Source organism: Macaca thibetana, chromosome 5 (assembly GCF_024542745.1).
Source record: "Macaca thibetana thibetana isolate TM-01 chromosome 5, ASM2454274v1, whole genome shotgun sequence".
Classification (NCBI taxonomy): Eukaryota; Metazoa; Chordata; class Mammalia; order Primates; family Cercopithecidae; genus Macaca; species Macaca thibetana.
In genome coordinates, this window is record NC_065582.1 from 70,643,341 (window position 1) to 70,662,728 (window position 19,388).

General features: G+C 36.3%; 1 protein-coding gene across 4 annotated transcripts in view; it reads left to right on the forward strand.

Annotated features, from left to right (window-relative positions):
* SEC24D (SEC24 homolog D, COPII coat complex component) overlaps positions 1–19,388 on the forward strand; it is a 113,058-nt gene that overhangs the window by 69,215 nt on the left and 24,455 nt on the right. For all 4 annotated transcript variants that reach the window (XM_050792335.1, XM_050792337.1, XM_050792338.1 and 1 more), the window contains exons 10-13: positions 1,220–1,335; positions 8,297–8,421; positions 13,263–13,454; positions 14,036–14,129. In XM_050792335.1, the coding sequence (XP_050648292.1) occupies positions 1,220–1,335; positions 8,297–8,421; positions 13,263–13,454; positions 14,036–14,129 (527 nt within the window). The remainder of the gene's footprint in view (positions 1–1,219; positions 1,336–8,296; positions 8,422–13,262; positions 13,455–14,035; positions 14,130–19,388) is intronic.

Here is a 19,388-nt window from a genome sequence, read left to right on the forward strand (position 1 = left end):
TACATTTCTGTGTGTAGATGAGAATGAATTGTATGTTATACTATGTGGAAACTACTGTACTATGCATTCTAAGATAGTCAAGGCAGCATCCTCCATCTCATCTAAATGTAGCAAAATAGCAATTGAAGACCCTCAAAGCTTACTTAGCTCAGCTGAGCCTGTCAGTTTCTACTTCTGTAATCTTTTCAAGAAGTTGAATCTTCCAAATTCAGAGATCCATATGTGCATAAGAACCTTATAAAACTTACTTTAAAAGAAATGGCCATGATACAGTAACAACGTAGAAAAATCAAGCTTCAGTGGTTTTTTTTTTTTTTAAAAAGAACAACCTCAGAAAACAGTCTTGTTATTCTTATGTCAGTTTCACAGCTAAAAATAAATAATGCCGAATTGTTGGTTTAAAAACGAGATGCATTATTTGTACAGTTTTTACAATGGTAATGTTGTTCTTTACAAAAAGCTTAAAACCAGAGCATTGGTAGTTTTTCTGAATACTTTTATTGGCAGTGGTTTAGTAGCCAGCCCTATTAATCTCAAGGCAACAGGAGTTCGTTTTTACAGAGATACCAGGCCATATTTGTCCAAGTGTTCAGTGTGTGACTCATAAGTGTTCCCGTGCTATTGGATGACTTCCAGATCTTTGCCAGAACTAACCTTCTTAGACATTTGAATCAAATTAAAGTTCCTTAGCTGAGATCTTAGTGGTGTAGTCTTTCCCTAATACAGTAATCCTCTCCACTCTTAAGCCCAAACATTAAAGATTACCATGCAAGCTCCACATGGGTGAAGGCGTCTCTTAATTAAAGCATAATAAATATTGTAGTTCATAGTATGGTTCAAATAACGAATGTTTATTTCTGTTAGGTATATTAAAAATTCAAATAGAAAAGTCAGAATTCTTTTTAAAAGAGGTAATAAAATGGGGACAATTGAATTTGGGTTGTGACAACTTAGAAACACCAATACTTTTATACCCTGTTTCTCTAGGATGGTCTAAATCATAAACGTTCTTTATCATCAATAACTTATAGAAGAGGAACCCTCCTCTTTTCCAAGACATATTTTTAAAATAGTAGGTATTTACGATATGCTACATTCCAGCTTTAAAATACATTTTTCCTGATGCTAACTCCTTTCCTCCCATAATAAATTTTGAGAACTTACTAAATTGTCTGTTTATGAAAACAAAATATTTTCTTTCCTATTTTGTTTTTATTAGTTCCACCATTCTATTTCCAACATCTGGACCACATTGGAAGAAGACTGGACCACTATGAGAAACCAGAGTTATCTCTAGGATCTTATGAATATGTTGCCACTTTGGATTATTGCAGAGTAAGTGTTCCCAGAACTTCAAGTGTTTATACATTGATGTTAAATTCAAGTGAATAACTTTCATATGTAAAGAACTGACTCTTGCTTCGCAAACAAAGCATTTTGGTGGTACCGTGGAGTGGTAGAAATGCATAAGACACAGATCCCATCTTCTAGGTTGTTAACATGATTCATCTGCCAAACCATCTACTGGAGGGATTATTTTTAAAAACTGAAATGTGGTGTCAGAAATAGAAAATAATAATTTATCTTCCCTGCCAGACAGAATACAGCTGGTTCTTAATGCAATAGTTCCATACGGTGCCTCTGCCTCCCTTATTCTGTAAAGAGTCTCAGAAAACTTCCCATCCAAGAGAAGAGCTCAACCAAACTTGTTAGTAGGACTATTGACGTGTTTCTGTACCTCCCTTCACTCCCGTTGCTACCACAATGGTTTGGGCTCTCAGAATCCCCCTTACACTGTCTATCTCAGCAGGCTGAGATCCTCGCCTTTGATTTTTCTGCTCTATAATGTGACTGTAAGACACGCCCCCACACTCACTGCCTCCCATAAACCTCTATTGGTTATTTCTTTTCTAAAAAATTAAATTTAAAAAGATTTAGCTTTCTTTATAAGGCCGTTAAGCATTGCCCCCCAAACTATCACCTCAGCTGTATCTTCAGTTATACAAAACTTTGCACAGTGTACTCTGAACTCAGCCCCTTGGACAATTCCATGCCTTTATACCAGATGTTCATTTGACCAGAATATCTTTCCATTCTCCTGTCACATCTATACATACCCCAACTGGCAAACCCCTCTCTTTTCTGTAATGCCTGGCTGAAATTTTATTGTGTGTATGCATATGCAACTTTCTCTGTCTTTATCATGGTAATTATTTACTATAGGTTCTGTTTTTTCATGGAATTTGGTCTATATCTCTATTTTAGCATTTATCCCCATGGAATTTAAATCTTCTTACATGTCTGCCATCTTCATAGATTCTGATATCCTAGTCATCTTTATGACATTTACCACACTATCTGCCACAGGATAGGAGTTGATCAGTGTACGTGGAATGAATAAAAGAATGAATTTGCGGGTATTACTATTCCCAGGACTAGCCATTTCCCTTGTCCAGTATCACAATGACACCATTATGGGTACCTTGCAGGGCTTTAAAATTCTTCACTGATTTGAAAATCACATCTTCTTGGGTATCGTTCGGATTTCAGCACATATCTGAAGCACCATGTGTGGACTTGAAGAAACAGGGTCATTCTAACTTATTTTCTTATTTTCTCTTCTAAAAATGAGTGCCTACTAATGCCCAATTCCCAGAAAACAGCTTCTGACCCACAGATTTCTTTCATAGATGTCTGCGGGGGAGCAGTCACATATTGAGAATAGATGATAATGAACATTTTTCCTAACTAGAATTTTTTTCAATTGACTGGGCCTTAAAAATTTTTTCCATTAACATAACTTATTGCATTGATTTTACTGCTTCATATGATTATTTTGCAATATATTACACAGAACTAGTTGTTAAAATGTAATGCATTATTAGTTTAAGATGTTGCAACATCTGAACATACTTGGGGAAATTTAGGAATATTTTTGCTACAGATGCTTTATTTTAGGCAAGAAGCATGTCCTAAAATACAGTGACTTTTGGACAGTTTATGTGTTCCTAATTGCTGTTAACTGAAGGAGAACCATTGGGCAACACACAAACATTTAATGTTTTAATTAAATGTAAGAAAGCCATTGTAACTAATGATGGAAAATTTATTCGCTGATCTTTGCAACCATAGTATAAATCTAACCCTGCTCTCAGTTTCTAGTTCTCTGCCAAAAAAGCGACATGATCTTGATTATATGCTTTTTTAGTAGAAACTTAGGCAGAGAGTCAAATCTGTTTCTGGGAACAAAAGTCTTAGTATCTTCAAACTCTGTTATCTGGAAATATTCCAGAAGTCTAATTGATGGGAAATCTCTCCCAGCCAGGCAAGGAACCAAATAAAAATTGTACATTTTGAAGAACTTTTCGTAAGCATAATCTTCCTTTTATTATTCCAAGTAGAGTTCATAATAAATATGCTGTAAACATCTTCAAATTTAATTATAATTTAAAATGTAAATGAAGTATAATGATGAGTTGGCTTAGCTATTCAGACAATGAAAAAGCTTATTTAATTTGTACGTGTATTTTTTACACCATGCACTTGGAAAGAGGAATTACAAAATCACATTTTCCTATTCATCTTGGCTCATCTTAATGTTGATTTTAGATAGTAAAATTAACATTTATTGAACATTTACCATGTGTCAAGCTGTAGGCTAAATTCCTTCTATGTATCGTATCATTTAGTCCTCACGGTGAACGCATGTGGTGCGTACCATCATTATTTGAGGAAACTTGGGCTTAGAGACTGCGTAAGTGCCAGCTTCAGGCCATACATCCAGAAAGTAGTGGAGCCAGACTGAAAACCGTATCTGTGTGACCACAGAAGCCCTATTTTCTAATCAGTACATTGTGTATACGTGAGCAAGTATTAACACAATCATCCTGGAATTGCCTTGGAAAAAAAAAGGCCTCAGCTTTGTCATATGACTGAGAGTTCGTCATTAATAAGTTTATGGAATATAGCTACATGGAAAGTGTACTTGAAATGTGAAGTCTCCTTCCAAGTCAGCTTTTTTTTTTTCTCCTGAACAAAAATGTAGTTTCTTCACTTAATTCACTTTGACATTACCAGATGCCTAACATGTCTAAGGTACTTGTCTGTGTGCCGTAAGGCATAACAAAATTAGCAGGATGATAAACCTGCTCTCAAGGTACTTACAATGTATAGACCTGATAAGAAATGTAAATAATTTTCATATAAACTCAAATATGATAAATGCTGTAAGAATAGAACAATCATAGTGCCATAAGAAAACAGGATTGGGAAGGCTTCATAGAGGAAGTAACATTTGAGCTGCTTAAACTATGAGCCTGGACACGGTAACTAGAACAGTGAGCAGAAACAATTTCACAAACATATTGACAATTTACTCAGATTTCTTTAGGGGCTAGGCAGACATTGTAGATGAAGTGACGTGGACCGGGATAATTACAGAGTATATTCCCCCTTCCCTCAAAACACATTCAAATTCAAATATATTTTGAAACACTGTGCCAAGCAAAACACTTTCCAGCCAAATTCTTGGCTTAAGCCCACTAGTTTGTGACTTCTGGACAGGAGATATTTTGGAAATGTCAGCCACTTAAATTGTTGGGAGAAAGCGTATTGGGAATAATGGGAAGTAAAGCTGGGACGTTGTTTTGAGACACACAGTCTATCTTTTTATTTTCCCCCGGGTCCAGCATCGTATCTTTGATTTCTTAGGTTTTTATACATGTTTGTTAAATGAGTGTCATGGTAGGTCTTGAATGTCAGGCCATTGAAGAACTTACATTAATTCAATAGGCCATAAGAACAATTAAAGGTGAAGGTGGAGTTGTTCCATTCATTCATCCATTAACTCAGTCAACAGTTGATGAGCACTCTTTGTGGTGCCATGCTCTGTGCTAGGCTCTGAGGACTCAGTAAACTTCCTGTTCTCAGAGAAGGTAGCATTTGTGATCTGTATTGAGCCTCAGACAGTTTATTCTGACAGCAGTCTGTATAATGAGAGGAGATATTAGAGGCAAGGGTGCATTAGAAATTAATGTAGTCGTCCAACTAAGAGAAAATGAGGGTAGTATGGTAATTCCCCAAAAAAATTAAAAATAGAATTACTGGCTGGGCACAGTGGCTCATGTCTGTAATCCCAGCATTTTGGGAGGCCAAGACGGGAAGATCACGAGGTCAGGAGTTTCAGACCAGCCTGGCCAACATAGTGAAACCCCATCTCTACTAAAAATACACACATACACATACAAAAATTACCTAGGCATAGTGATGGGCACCTGTAATCCTAGCTACTTGGGATGCTGAGGCAGGAGAATCGCTTGAACCCGGGAGGTAGAGGTTGTAATGAGCCGAGATCGCACCACTGCACTCCAGCCCGGGTGACAGTGCAAGACTCCATCTGGGAAAAAAAAAAAAAAAAAAAAAATGAATTACCATATGACCTAGCAGTTTCACTTCTGGGTATATACCCAAAATAATTGAAAGCAGAGTCTCAAAAAGATATTTGTATATCCATGTTCATAGTAGCAGTATTCACAATAGCCAAAAAGGAGGAAGCAACCAGGTGTCTATCGACAGAAGAATGCATAAGCAAAATGTGGTATATACGTATAATGGAATATTATTCAGCCTCAAAAAGGAAGGAAAGTCTGACCCATGCTACAACATGGATGAATGTTGAGGATGTTATACTAAGTAAAATAAGCCAGCCACAAGAAGGATAAATATGGAATGATTCTATATGAGGTATGTAGAGTAGTCAAATTCCTAGAGATAGAACATGGGATGGTGATTGCCAGGTGCTGCAGAAAGGAAACAGAGGTTGTTTAATGGGTACAGTTTCAGTTTTGCAAGCTGAAAAGCATTCTGTGATGGATGGTGGTAATGGTTGCACAGCAATGTGAGTGTACTTAATGCCACTGAACTGTACACTTGAAATGGTTAAGATGGCAATTTTTATGTTTTCTTTGCCACAATTAAAAATAATAGAAAAAGAGAGAAATTGAGGATCTAAATTTGGCTACTGGAACTAAAAGAGCCACATGGGCCTTCACAATTAACTGGTTGTGGATGCTAAATGAGGTGGACAAGTCCATGGAGACAGAGAGATTTCAAGCCCAGGTTATTTTAGCTTATTGTGTTTTTTTATAAGTTTCTTATAGGAAAGACCAGTATAGTGGGAGAAATGTTGTCATAATCTCTAAAATTTTGAGTCTACAGTGCTGGCAGAACTTTTATATGGATGTGTAGTTAATTGGAATGCTGGTCTTGAGCTCAAAGGGAATCACGATGAGAGAGAATTTGAAGAGTTGCCTATATAGAGGTGCTGGTTAAAACTGAGCAAATGAACAAGATTTCTGTGATGGACGTGGGTGGGAGGAGAGAAGTTGGGTAAAGATGAGAAAATGAAAAACAGAAGCAACAGTTAGAGAACTGGGAGAGGAAATGATGTTCCAGTGTCCTGGCAGCTAAGAGAGCCAAAGTGGTCTGGTGTGCCTAAAGTTGCAAAGAGATAGAAGAGATCTAGGATGAGAGCTGGATTTTTATTTCAAGTCACTGTAGTTTGCAGTCTGGATGGTTCAGTGACCTTAAAGAGAGCAGTTTTAGTAAGTTGGCATGGAAAACCAGCATTTTATAGAGTACATACATGTTAAGCTTGGCTGGACAAAGCCAGCTGGATTGAATGGGTAGGGTAATAGATTAAGAAAGCTAATGATAAAGCCCTGACAGTTACCTAGGCGCAAGATGACAAGCTTTCAGATGGTTATGAGTAGGGATGGGCCAAAACATCGTTAAAGAATCATTCTGAAACTGAAAACAATGGGACTCAGTTATTGAAGGAAAAGGAACAGCCAAATCTAATTTCACACTTTCAAGCCTTGAGTTGGCATATAGTGATGTTATTCCCATATAGAGAAATGGGAAGAGAATGTGATTTAGAGGAATGATGAACTAATTTTGAATATTTCAAAAACCAGTTATAGTGAAGCATTTCTGTAGAAATGTGCAAATTGGAGATATGGAAAATATTCCATGAGGAATTGGTAATGCTGATAGAAGAGATTACAAGAATGGTACAGCACACTTGGGTTTGTCACAAAGAGGTTTTGGTTTAACTAATGGAAATGGCTGTTATTTTCATCCGTTATATATGCTGATATAAATCAGCATAAGTCTATGCTGTGAATTAAAGTAGGTGTGAATCAGGAATGATTTGCAATAAAAATTATTCACATAGACAGCAGAGTTCCTTCATTTCTTTGTTGGTCTGATTTTGGTAAAAGTTTTCAGGATGATGATTTTTAAGTCCTATAATTTGTTTTTATTTAAAATGAAGGATTTTGTTTTAAAAAGTTATATCTAGCCTTGTAGTGGATATAGAATAAATCAGTAAGATAATTTACAGACATTGTTGTCTAATTTTAAAATAATTACAATACAATTTTAGAACATTTTTGTTTATTTATTATAAAGTTAAAAATTAAGTTGGTCTAAATTCTTTATTCTGTAGTGTAGGTCACTAGAGTTGTTTGCCTGTGGCTCTCTTTTCTAAATATTTTGTAAGATGCAACTGAAGGATCACTTCCTAAAAGCTGTTTGAACACCAGCCAGTAAAGGGAGCAGCAACTAAAAAACATTTTCATAGCAGCTGCTTTATGTCACAGTGATTGTTTTAAACAGATAAAAGGCCTAACATTCTATGTTACCACAAATATGTAAAAAACTAGGTCAGTGCTTAAAAATATAGTACAGTTTTTAAAAGCATACAGTTATATTTTCCTAAACAATTTCATATCTTTAAAATGGAAAGAGCTGATAGAAGAAGAGAGTCTAAAATAGTGACATCCAAGTTAATGAAGTTTTATTACAGTTTCAAAAACAAACACTATTATGTGTACTCTTTTTTAGCATAATTTGTTAGTGTGCCAAACATATTTCGACCTGTAAGGCAGAGAGTTACAAGCAAGTCTGGCCATAATTCTGTACTTTCCCTTCAGCAACTGTAATAATAAAGCTTTGCAAAAGTGAACCTTCTGTGCTAGATGTCATAATAGTGTCTAATTCAATACTGACCCAAGTCATACCCTGAAAAATAAACAACTTCTTTTATCTTTTTAATAGCATCTGAAACCAGATGCTCTAGATATTCTGGAAAAATGATTTAATTCCACAGATGCTATATCCTAAATATTAAATGAAACATCTGATAACTTTCAAGAATTTCTGATGAGTATTGACATTTGATTATGCAATGTATTTACTTTATATCTATTTATGTGATGTGTTTGCTTTCCTATAGAAGAATAAGCCTCCCAATCCACCAGCCTTTATCTTCATGATTGATGTTTCATATAGTAACATAAAGAATGGACTTGTCAAGCTCATATGTGAAGAACTGAAGACCATGCTGGAAAAACTTCCAAAGTAAGGGAACTGTCATTCTTTTTACAACTTATACATTATTGCCTCATTAATTTATTGGCCGGAAGATAAGTGCTGAATGACCAATTGATATTTTTTGCTAATGAGGACATTGGGTAATTAGTCATAAATCAAACAGCACCATTGTTTTGAGTCCTTAGAAAGTTAGAGTGATCTTTTGTACAAAGCAAAGGAAACAGACTGGTAAAAAAAAAATGCTATGGTAAAAAACATTCAAAGTACATTATAAATTATGAGAAGAATCCCAACAGTGTGATGGAAAAGACTTTGGAGGTGTTATTCACTTTTCAAAGCATTGATTTTCCAGTGGAAACTAGTAGTTGCTGAGCATGGCAGAGTTCGAAGGGATGACAGGAAACTGAACTGTTGTCTTATGGCAGAGATGGTAGATTTTTAAGCAGTTTCCTTTTGCCCTTATGATAAGCTGTCCAACCCATTTGCAGCTTTACTGCCTCTGTGTCCTGTAAGTTAACAGCCTGAGATGCACCACATTCCTTGCCATTGCAAGAGGGCAGCAAGGAAAGGTGGGAAACTAATTCTAATAGCTAACAGATGAACATACCCTCGACCTTAGTCAAGACTTCAGACCGTGTTTTAAAAAGGCTGTTTGGCATATTACCTGCTTTAATACAAAGAAGTAAATCAAACTGATGGCAATCTTACCATAAGAAATATAGAGTTACACACATGCACAGCCCAAAACAAATTTCAGGGGAGAAAAAACAACCAGATTTGTTTTGAAAGATAAAGAGGAAAAAATGTATCATGGCTTGAATAAAAGCTTTTAAGAGAGATACTTAGAAACTAGCAGGGAATAACTAGCACTATCCTTTTATTTTTCTGTCTTATTACTAATATTAAAACTAATATCAAACATGGCTATTTTAAAATTATCTTATTATAAAAGCTAGTTGTTTAGGATGAGGAATAACATCTAGTAAGGAGATTCATGGGCAGGGAGAATGCCATCCCTCATGCGAGGAAATATGAACAGGCTGGGAAATGTTGTCTGTAACTTAGTCCCTACGTGTCCCATCCCCTCCCTGAACATCAGCAATCGTTGTTCTGAAAAGGATGTTTTTCTGGAGGGTGGGATGTTGGCTTCAGCCCTTAGAGCTCCATGAATCTTTGGGTCCCCACCCCTCTATATTCTTTGCACGTATGACTGGTGCTTTGGGAGATATGAGGCTCAGATAAACGAACTCTGGACCTCCCAGGAGTAGTTTTGTTTGTATCTGTGAAGCTGAAGTCATAATATTTTCAAAGATGGTTTGGGAAAGCAGTGGGGATGTTTAAAAAACACCGAGTTAATTTCAAACTAAATTATAAAATGAAGAACGAGCTGGGAGCAAGTTGAAGATGGTGGCATAAGAAAGGCATCTGATGCCTGCAGATGTGTTTGCGACTGTAGTTTCCCTTACCCTATTCTTAAGGAAACTTGAGAAGTATGGATTTTCTACTGAATATGATATATTTTATTACAGAACTCTCTCATGGGGCTGGTTTAATCTGAATTTTGAACTTGATTAGCATGAAAGAAAACTACTCTAATTTCTGGAAATGGTCTTTCTCTCTTTTCCTTCTCTCAAATGAATCCATTATCCTAGACAGTTACTTCACCAGTCCCTTGTTCCTTATCAACGCTGGTGATATGAAGCTAATAGCCTTCGATATAAGTTATGAAATCACACTCTTTCCTTTGGTGTCATTATAACTTTATGTCCCATTGGAGCAGAGATGTGTGACTTTGTAAAGATAGGAGAAAAAAAATAAAAGGATACTGTTGGTTATTCTCTGCCACTATTCCGATCTCTCTTTTTAAAGATTTTATTCAAGCCAATTACCTTTTTCTCCTTTATCTTTTAAAACAAATCTGGTTGTTTCTTATCCCCTGAAATTTATTTTGGGCTGTGCATATGTGTAACTTTGTTTTTTTAATGGTAAGATTGTCATCAATTTGATCTACTTGCCAAACAGCTTTTTGAAAAGCACAGTCAGAAGTCTTGATTAACATTTTAGGGTGTGTTAATCTATTAGGTGATCTTTTGAAAAAGGAAGGCCTCATTCTTTACTATTTAACTTTGAATTTATACCTTTGGCCTCTCAAGGTCGCCAGACTTTTCTGACTTCTCTGGAACAGGAAAGAAAAGATTTGAAATGTTTCATCTGTTATTCAGCTCAAACTCTTTAGTTAATTTGGCTTTTTTTTTTTTTGTCTGTCTGTTTTTAATGCTGCTGTAACTAAAATGTTCCCAATGCTAGATCTTAAAATTTTCTGGTTCATCTAGTTACTAATGTCTTCCGTATTGCTGTGTCAGGTTCATTCCATGATGGGGCAAGCATTGAGAGAAGTAATCATTGAAAAAAAGAACATCAACGTATTAGTCTTTATGAAATCTCTTATAACTTCACAAAACTTGTCTAGAATTAATATAAAGGAGAGGCTGAAAATTAGTTTTCTTCTGGATATGATTTAATAAGGCAGTGATACTGTTGAAGAAAATTTTAGGACAGTTCTGTTTCTCAAACAAATTAAAAAAAAAAATTCCCATGGAGACCAGGACTAATATTTTGCAATAATGTAGGATGTTCTGATTAGATGCTTTTAAAAAACATTAATTTCGATCTTAAGTGAACCCGGTGAATCCCAGGATACTCCTTTCCCGTCACTTGAAAATGTCCAAATCCAATGGGAAATAGTAATCTAGATTTTCCTCTGTAGATTTTCTTTTGTGTCTTTTGCCTTAGTTGATTCTAAATTAACTATTAAAAGAGAATAAAAGCCCTTTGTGATTTGCTGGGATATTTTTCACCTAATGTCATAAAAAGTTTTACTGGGAAATGGGAGCTTAACTAGTGGAGTGCTGGTAAAAAAAAAAAAAAAAAAAGCTCTCAAAAAAATAAATAAATAAATAAATAAAGCCTTGACTTGTAGTGTTAGGTCAATCCATGGTGTCAGTGCTTCTAGCCAGGCTGGTTCTAAACTATCAGGGTGACATCACTAAACTGGAGTTGGGAAAAAATGTATACTATTGGGTTATCAGTTGGGGCTCTAACTTGCCATCCCAAGTCCAGTTTTTCACCATGATTATAATCATCCTCAATAAAATGTCGAATTCCCCACATTGTACTCGACCCTCAGGGGACAGAAAACATAAGCTTTGGGTCCTGCCCTTTATTAGCGTGTAGTCAGGGATTCATGAAATGTTTACTAAAAGGTACCTTATGCTAAGAGCCCAATGAGAATGATTTATAGGTGTTTAGAAGAGGAAATGACTTCTAATTGGTAGCATCAGGGGAGATTTCACAGAGGAGGAAGAATTTGCACTTGGTTTTGAAGAGTAAGGTTCAAATGAATCGGGTGGGGGTTGGGGCAAGCATGGATGCAGTATAGCATAGTGGTTAGTTGCATAAAGTTGCACCATTTAGGATATTGAGGTGTGTGTGAGTGTCTGTGTATGTGTAGTTAGAAAGAATAGGGAATTCTCATTTCTGAAAGCTTTGCAAGTGTCCAGAATATAAACAGTTTCCAAGTGCTTTTGGAAGGGATTATGAGAATCTATTTAAACTGCCCAGTGAAGAACAAATACCCTCAGTTAGTGAAGGAAATAGAGAAGAAAACACAGTTCAGAGCCAGTACCTTATCAGCCTGTACTCTGTTGACATATCAAAGAAATTGGTAAGTCTGCAGCAGAATCAGCAATTTGAACTTGAGATACTTCCATCTAGATACTTCCATTTTCCTCTCCCTTGTACTCGAGTAACTCTTTAGGCCATGTAGAAAATTTAGAAGCTGGGCAAACCAGGTTCCTTTTCAAGAAAGTTGTCCTTTAATCAAAATAAATTATGCTGACATCTAATGGTCAAAGAAAGTGGCATGTATGTTTTGTGTCTTTCCCTTAACCATTGAGCACTGCATAATATTCTCCATTGAAAATTAGTAAGGGCATCAATAGTATCTAGGTGTTTTCTTTTAGAGGAGAGAAAAATAGACTGTACAATGCACTCAGCAAGCATGAAACTGAAGTTCAGACCATGAAATTCTGAATGTACTTACTATAGACTATAGACTGGAATGACAGCATTCATGCCTTTACACTTAGAATACTAAGGCCTCATTTTGGAATTCCTTAAAAAAGAAAATCTACTTTTTGTTAAAGTTTTGGAGCTTTGGAGCTTTTTAAAAGTGCTTTGCCATGACCATCATAAATGGTCACCTAATAACAATTACACTGTCATTTTATAAATGTAACTTACTTTATATATTTATACTATGTGTTTATAAGTTTATATAGTTCCCCAAATCTATCCTGTTTTCTGTTGAGATTCTCTGATGTGTAAGAAAAGAATCAGAGAAGAGGAGCAAGTGTTTTCTCAGTAAAAGCAGCTGTCCTCTTAGTAATATGAGTGTGGCTTCCTCATCCCTTGCTTCAAATATTCCATTTGTTCTTCTGACCTTCTGGTGACTTTTGAGAGAGCCTTGTTTATAAGGAATATAATAAGCCTAGCTTATTCATGAAAAAAGCATTATTGTTTTCTATAGATTGAAAATAAATATGTTACAGAAATATGAACAAGTGTTTACTTGATTTTTACCTAGAATTTTGAGGATTTTTTTCCTTATCAGTTTATTTTTGTAGTAACTCCTATCCCCTATTGCCATGACTAGTATTGTTTACACCCGGTAACAGAAAGTAAGACAAAAACTTTAAACATGTCTTTATGTATTTTATAGAAGACACACTTACTGAATTTCAGTTAGAAACCTCCTTTTCATTCTAAATTTATAAAGCATCTCAAAAACTTTTTTTTTTTCCTTACAGGGAAGAGCAAGAAGAGATGTCTGCAATTCGAGTGGGTTTTATCACGTATAACAAAGTTCTCCATTTCTTTAATGTGAAGAGTAATCTGGCCCAGCCTCAGATGATGGTGGTGACTGATGTTGGAGAAGTCTTTGTTCCTTTGTTGGATGGTTTCCTTGTCAACTATCAAGAATCTCAATCTGTGATTCATAAGTAAATATCAAGTGTATTATAATTTAAAAGTGAATCAGGTGTCTGTCTTTAATTGCACCGTGTTTTGATTCAATCATACATTGTTTTATCATTAGCAAGGGGGTTTTAAGACATGGATTATTAAACTCTATCATTTGTGTTAAGTCCGTCTTTTTAAAATATAGACCAGTATCTAAGAGAAAGAATTTTTTAAATACTCACATTCAACCCTATCGGTTCTTCCTCTTTTTCTGGAAAGGTACTGCAAGGGAGCTACTTCCTGTATGTGGATGAATGTATTAATGATGATGGTCATAACTGAAGATATAGCCACTGTTCCAAGAATTTATGGTCTAAGAGATCAGTAATGCAGTGAATAGAAAAAATATCTACAAAGAGTGATTTTGTAAATGTTCCATTCAAATCATAGATTTTGGTGCCAAGCCATGCTAAGATATCATTTCCTAAGGAAAATTACCTATAGGTGTTGGTGTCAAATAAATACCATATGTGTTTAGGCTTGAAATGTCAGTGATTTAATGCTTGAAATGTATTAAAATATGCTAAACATTTCAAACCTTTTGCTTACTCATGTCTTTTAGTTTGTTGGACCAGATTCCAGACATGTTTGCAGACTCTAATGAAAATGAGACTGTCTTCGCTCCTGTCATCCAGGCTGGCATGGAAGCACTAAAGGTGAGAAGAAGCCACTTCCGATTACTAGTAAATAAATTTTAAAAACAGAGAGACAAAAAGAAAGAAAGTTTCATTTATGAAAGAAAATACAGTCTTCGTTAAAACACGTGGGTCACTAGAGGCTATTCCAAACTTCCACTCAAATCTCAGGAGGAAACGGCCAAAACCACAGATTGCCCCCAGTGTGTCCATTCCAGCACTGTTAGCATCTGAGCAACTCATTTTGCCAGGATTTCCAGTTTAGCTCCTCCCTCTGGCTTTTATATGAACTTTATATGGTCTATTTTAAAGTTAGTCCAACAGTATCAGATCTACCAGATTACCATATCACCCTCCACAGCCATGGAATTTTCAAACATGCCAGGCCAAGGTCTTGTGACAGCCAATGACAGAGATGTGCATGCTGATTGCCAGAAGCAGATGAGAGGTTGGCCATGTCTTCAGTTGGGAAGCAGAGCCCAAAATGACTCTGATCATTCTCATAGTAATGAAGACAGTAAACTGAAGAAGCCATAATGATTAAAAAGCACTCACTCTCGCGCCTGTAATCCCAGCACTTTGGGAGGCCGAGGTAGGTGGATCCCTGAGGTTGAGAGTTCGAGACCAGCCTGACCAACATGGAGAAACCCTGTCTCTACTACAAATACAAAATTAGTCATGCGTGGTGGCACATGCCTGTAATCCCAGCTACTTAGGAGGCTGAGGTGGGAGAATCACTTGAACTCGGGAGGCAGAGGTTGTGGTGAGCCAAGATCGTGCCACTGTACTCCACCCTGGGCAACAAGAGCGAAACTCCATGTCAAAAAAAAAAAAAACCCTCACTCTAAATCATCATTATTACCTTAACACAAGAGTCAAACCACTTTGGCCATGACAGCTAGTTTCTAAAATTAATTTTAAAATGTTGTTGTTAAAGCTAAATTTAAATTAACTTTTAAAATAAACTGCTTAGTAATAACAACAATAACAGCAACGACTGTATTACAGAACTGAGTTTATGAAACACTTCCCACATAATTTTTTATCTAAATGCATAACTTGGTTCTAAGACAGTGATTCTTGTTGGGTTTTTTTAATCTGCAAGAGTATTCATTTATGGGATCAAAGGCTATTGTGGGTATCACTCAAAAAGTCTCAGAATATATGTTAATTTAACATAAAAATTAATAAATATTATATCATAAAGCAACTTGAAGATATTAGGGCTCACCTAACAGAAGCAAACAAATAATTGGTTGGTCTTCAGAAAGAAGGGAATTTGTTTTATTCCACGTTACTACAAACAAGTACCTTCTGTTTCAGTTTGAAAGGGTTGTTTTTGTTGTTCTTCTCTCCTCCAGTAAGTTATCTAGAAATGCATATGTAAATGTTCCTGTACACAATAAGTCATACATCACCATACAAGTCTTTCTACTCTAAGAAGTCAGGACTGGGAATAATATTACGTTCATGGATTAGTGTGTGAAAGGAAGGATGAGTAGATATTCATTAGCTACTATTTCACCAATTAAGAGAGCATAGTAAAGTAGAATTGTACAGCCCAGGCTGCCAGAGGATCTGAATGTAGAGTCCCAGCTCAACCCCATATTTCATTTCTAAAAGGGAACAATGCTGTCTTACAACAATGGTTTCCACACTGGTAGTCCACAAGAGGTCTAGAGGCTGCTTGACAGCTTACAAGGAAAAATATATAAAGCACATTGTGTACATGCATTCTATGTATCTGAAATTTGATACTAATTATGATACATTATGAAAAGCACTATGTTCTTAATAGCCATGTTCTCCAAAGTTGCTCTTGCAGTCCAACGACTACAGCAATCAGTATGGTCAGCTATCAGCCAGTTTACTAGAGTCCAGCTCTTTTCAGCCGATGTGATGTTTCTTCATATCTTTTGCATCTTATTTTTTGTTATATCTGCAATTTTATTGTTATAGTAATGTATATTTTTACCTTGACATTTAAAAATGAGAATAAACATATCTAAATATATAACAACTCATGATAACTTCATAAATACAAAGTTAATGTGTAGTATAATAGTGTTCTTACAAAGTAGAATGAACTATCTTTATAAAAGGTACGTAACTCTTTTTAAATAGATAAGGAACTGCCTTTACAAAGTGACACTGTTGGACGTAATGTCAATGGCAGTTACTACCGTCCCTGCTGGCAAAGTAAACATTGTTCTCCCCAGTGCCAGTTTCATGCAGAGGCTGCGTGATGCTCCGCTACTGTCCCTGCCCCGAGGCTGCTCACAGTGTGCTGGAAGAGATGTAACTCTGTAATACAAAACGTAATGTTCGTTGGTTATATTTTTTTAAATGGGGGTGGGAGAAGGGCAAAGAGTAACTTTGGAAAGCCCAGGACTGTGGCTGGTCAGCCAACTAACTCAGGATATTCTGCCCGGAAGACCAGAGATGAGAGTCTCATCCCCTGTGCACAGGGAGTAGAAATAGAAAGAACATAAAGTGAAAGCTTTCTTATTGTGTATTCAAGTGAAAACATCTCAGAACTGTACTCCCCTATTTGAATTATAGGTTTATTTTCTATCAGCTAGATGCCAAGTAAAATCTATATATAATCAGGAGTAGTAAACTTCTTGAAGCAAACAGAGTAGACAAAAACTGCTAATTTGTCATGAAGATAAACAGCAACTGTTTGGAAAGTTCTTATGTGTCTTTTCAAAAAGTCCTTGAAATATCCAGCTAAAGGCTTCAGTGTACTCTTTTCTGTTGTAAATGCTTCCATATCCATAACATCTTGTACTCATAGCACTTTTTTCCCCACATAGTCTTTCAAAATCTGCATTTATTTCAAAATCTGACCTTCATAACTCAACTATACATGAAGTGCTGGCATTGTCATTTAACTTGGCCAAAGAACCGTTTTCTGAGTTAGCTATTATTTCCACCATAAAGCTGGGGGTAAGATTTGGCCAAAAAAAAAGAAGAAAAAAAAATGATAGGAAAATGACCTTCAGTGGTTATGCTTAAAATACATGACGAGTTGGGGGGAATTTATCTTTCAATTATCCATAATACATACTAAATGTGATTGCAGGGGAATGCATCACAAACAATGCTCCTTGCACAATGGTTTATGGAGCACCATAGAATGGAAAGTGGTAGTCTCAATGGGGGTTGGAGAAACACAAAATCAAGGTCCTTCCTTTTCAGGGAGCCCTTGATCTACAAGAGAAGACAGTAGAATACTTAAAGTTGTGATACAAATGCCTTTAATTAATTCTAGAATAGTCTTTTCTATAAAGAAGAGCAGATGGAGATAATAAGCTCTGTCGAGGGTGTTAATAACATGTCTCTCAGAGGAAAGGGTGTCAGAGCTGAATTTCAAACTATGAGTTCTCCAGGCCAGCTTCTCTCAACCTATTTTCTGCCATGGTAAGAATGATATGTGGTATTCATTAATTCTGTATGAGTCGCTCCTATAGGCAAAGTCAGGCTTTGGTGAAAACACAAATTTTTGTAGGGAATAAAACATTTAACACATAGGAGCTTTATCTTTTATTAATTTGCTACTTATAAAAGACTATATAGTGGTGTGTTTATGAAATTATGGATCTAAAATTAACCATTTTATAAGGAAAAAATAAATAAATATGACTGTTTTTTAAACAATATAGACCTTTTTTCCTTGTGGGCCCTGAATTTTTTTTTTCCCCTCAGAGTTTTACTATACGTAATTTTTTTTTTTTTTTTTTTGAGACAGAGTCTCATTCTGTCACTCAGGCTGGAGTGCAGTGGCATGATCTCAGCTCACTGCAACCACCGCCTCCCAGATTCAAGCGATTCTCCTGCCTCAGCCTCCCACGTAGCTGGGACTACAGATGTCCGCCCCACGCCTGGCTAATTTTTTGTATTTTTAGTAGAGACGGTGTTTCACTGTGTTAGCCAGGATGGTCTCGATCTCTTGACCTCGTGATCTGACAGCCTGGGCCTCCCAAAGTGCTGGGATTACAGGTGTGAGCCACCATGCCCAGCCTACTGTAGGTAATATTAACAAGATAATCAAGTATGTTTAATTATGATTAATACCGTGTACTGGATGATGGAATTATCCCAACAATATTTTGTATAGTTTAATGTATTGCCTGTGTCGTGGGATAACTGAGAATTAGAGAAGTTAAGTAATTTGTCCAATGTCATTCAGATAATAAAATAGCTGATTCTGATCGTGGCAGGTGGGACCCATGTTCTTTACTGCTGTAGTATAAAATGGCAATATTAATATGAGTAGAGAATATCTAAATGAATATTATTTTTGACAGTGAATGCCTTACAGGAATTGGGTAGGCCAGGCAAGAAAAGTTGAGGAGAAGGTAGACTTGTTTAAAGCTTTATACCCTCTTTGATATTTGAATTTTTTTAAAAAGTATTTTTATAATAATAAAAGCTGCAGGCCTGGGCATGGTGGCTCATGCCTGTAATCCCAGCCCTTTGGGAGGCCGAGGTGGGCAGATCACCTGAGGTTGGGAGTTCAAGATCAACCTGACCAACATAGAGAAACCTCATCTCTACTAAAAATACAAAATTAGCCGGGCATGGTGGCAGTTGTCTGTAATCCCAGTTTTTCGGGAGGCCGAGGCAGAAGAATCACTTGAACCTAGGAGGCAGAGGTTGTGGTGAGCCAAGAGCACACCATTGCATTCCAGCCTGGGCAACAAGAGTGAAACTTCATCTCAAGCAAACAAACAAAAGCTACAGAAATGATAAATTCACAGTCATAGAATTTCAGAGTTTTCAACATGCTTAACATTTTATAATCAATATTATTGTAAATTTTACTCTGATTTGGTCATTGGAGCTAATGTGTCTTTACTGGCCAAAACCTTGCTAGTCTCTTTCTCCTATGCAGTATATATACCTGTAGATTCGTACATATGCTTCTTCATTTATCCTTATGTTCTTATTAATGCTGCATCTATCAGTAATTTTCAGTAAAAGATACATGCAACAATAAGATCAAAGCACACACATTTTTGCTCACTACTGGCCATAGCAGAGACAAGACAGCAGGCCCCAGGTTACACCCCTTCTCAGTGTGTCAGCTGGGTCTTCACCTCTCTGACCCACTCCACAGAGTTTAGAATGTCACTCACTGAGAGAGACACTGGGATTCTGACCTTGAATTCTGACCTTGAATTCTCGCTCTTTGTTTTTAAGAGAGCTATTCACAAACCTAAGTACCTTATTATTAGTAGCACTTACTGCACATCTTGCAACTGTGCCTTTGCAAAT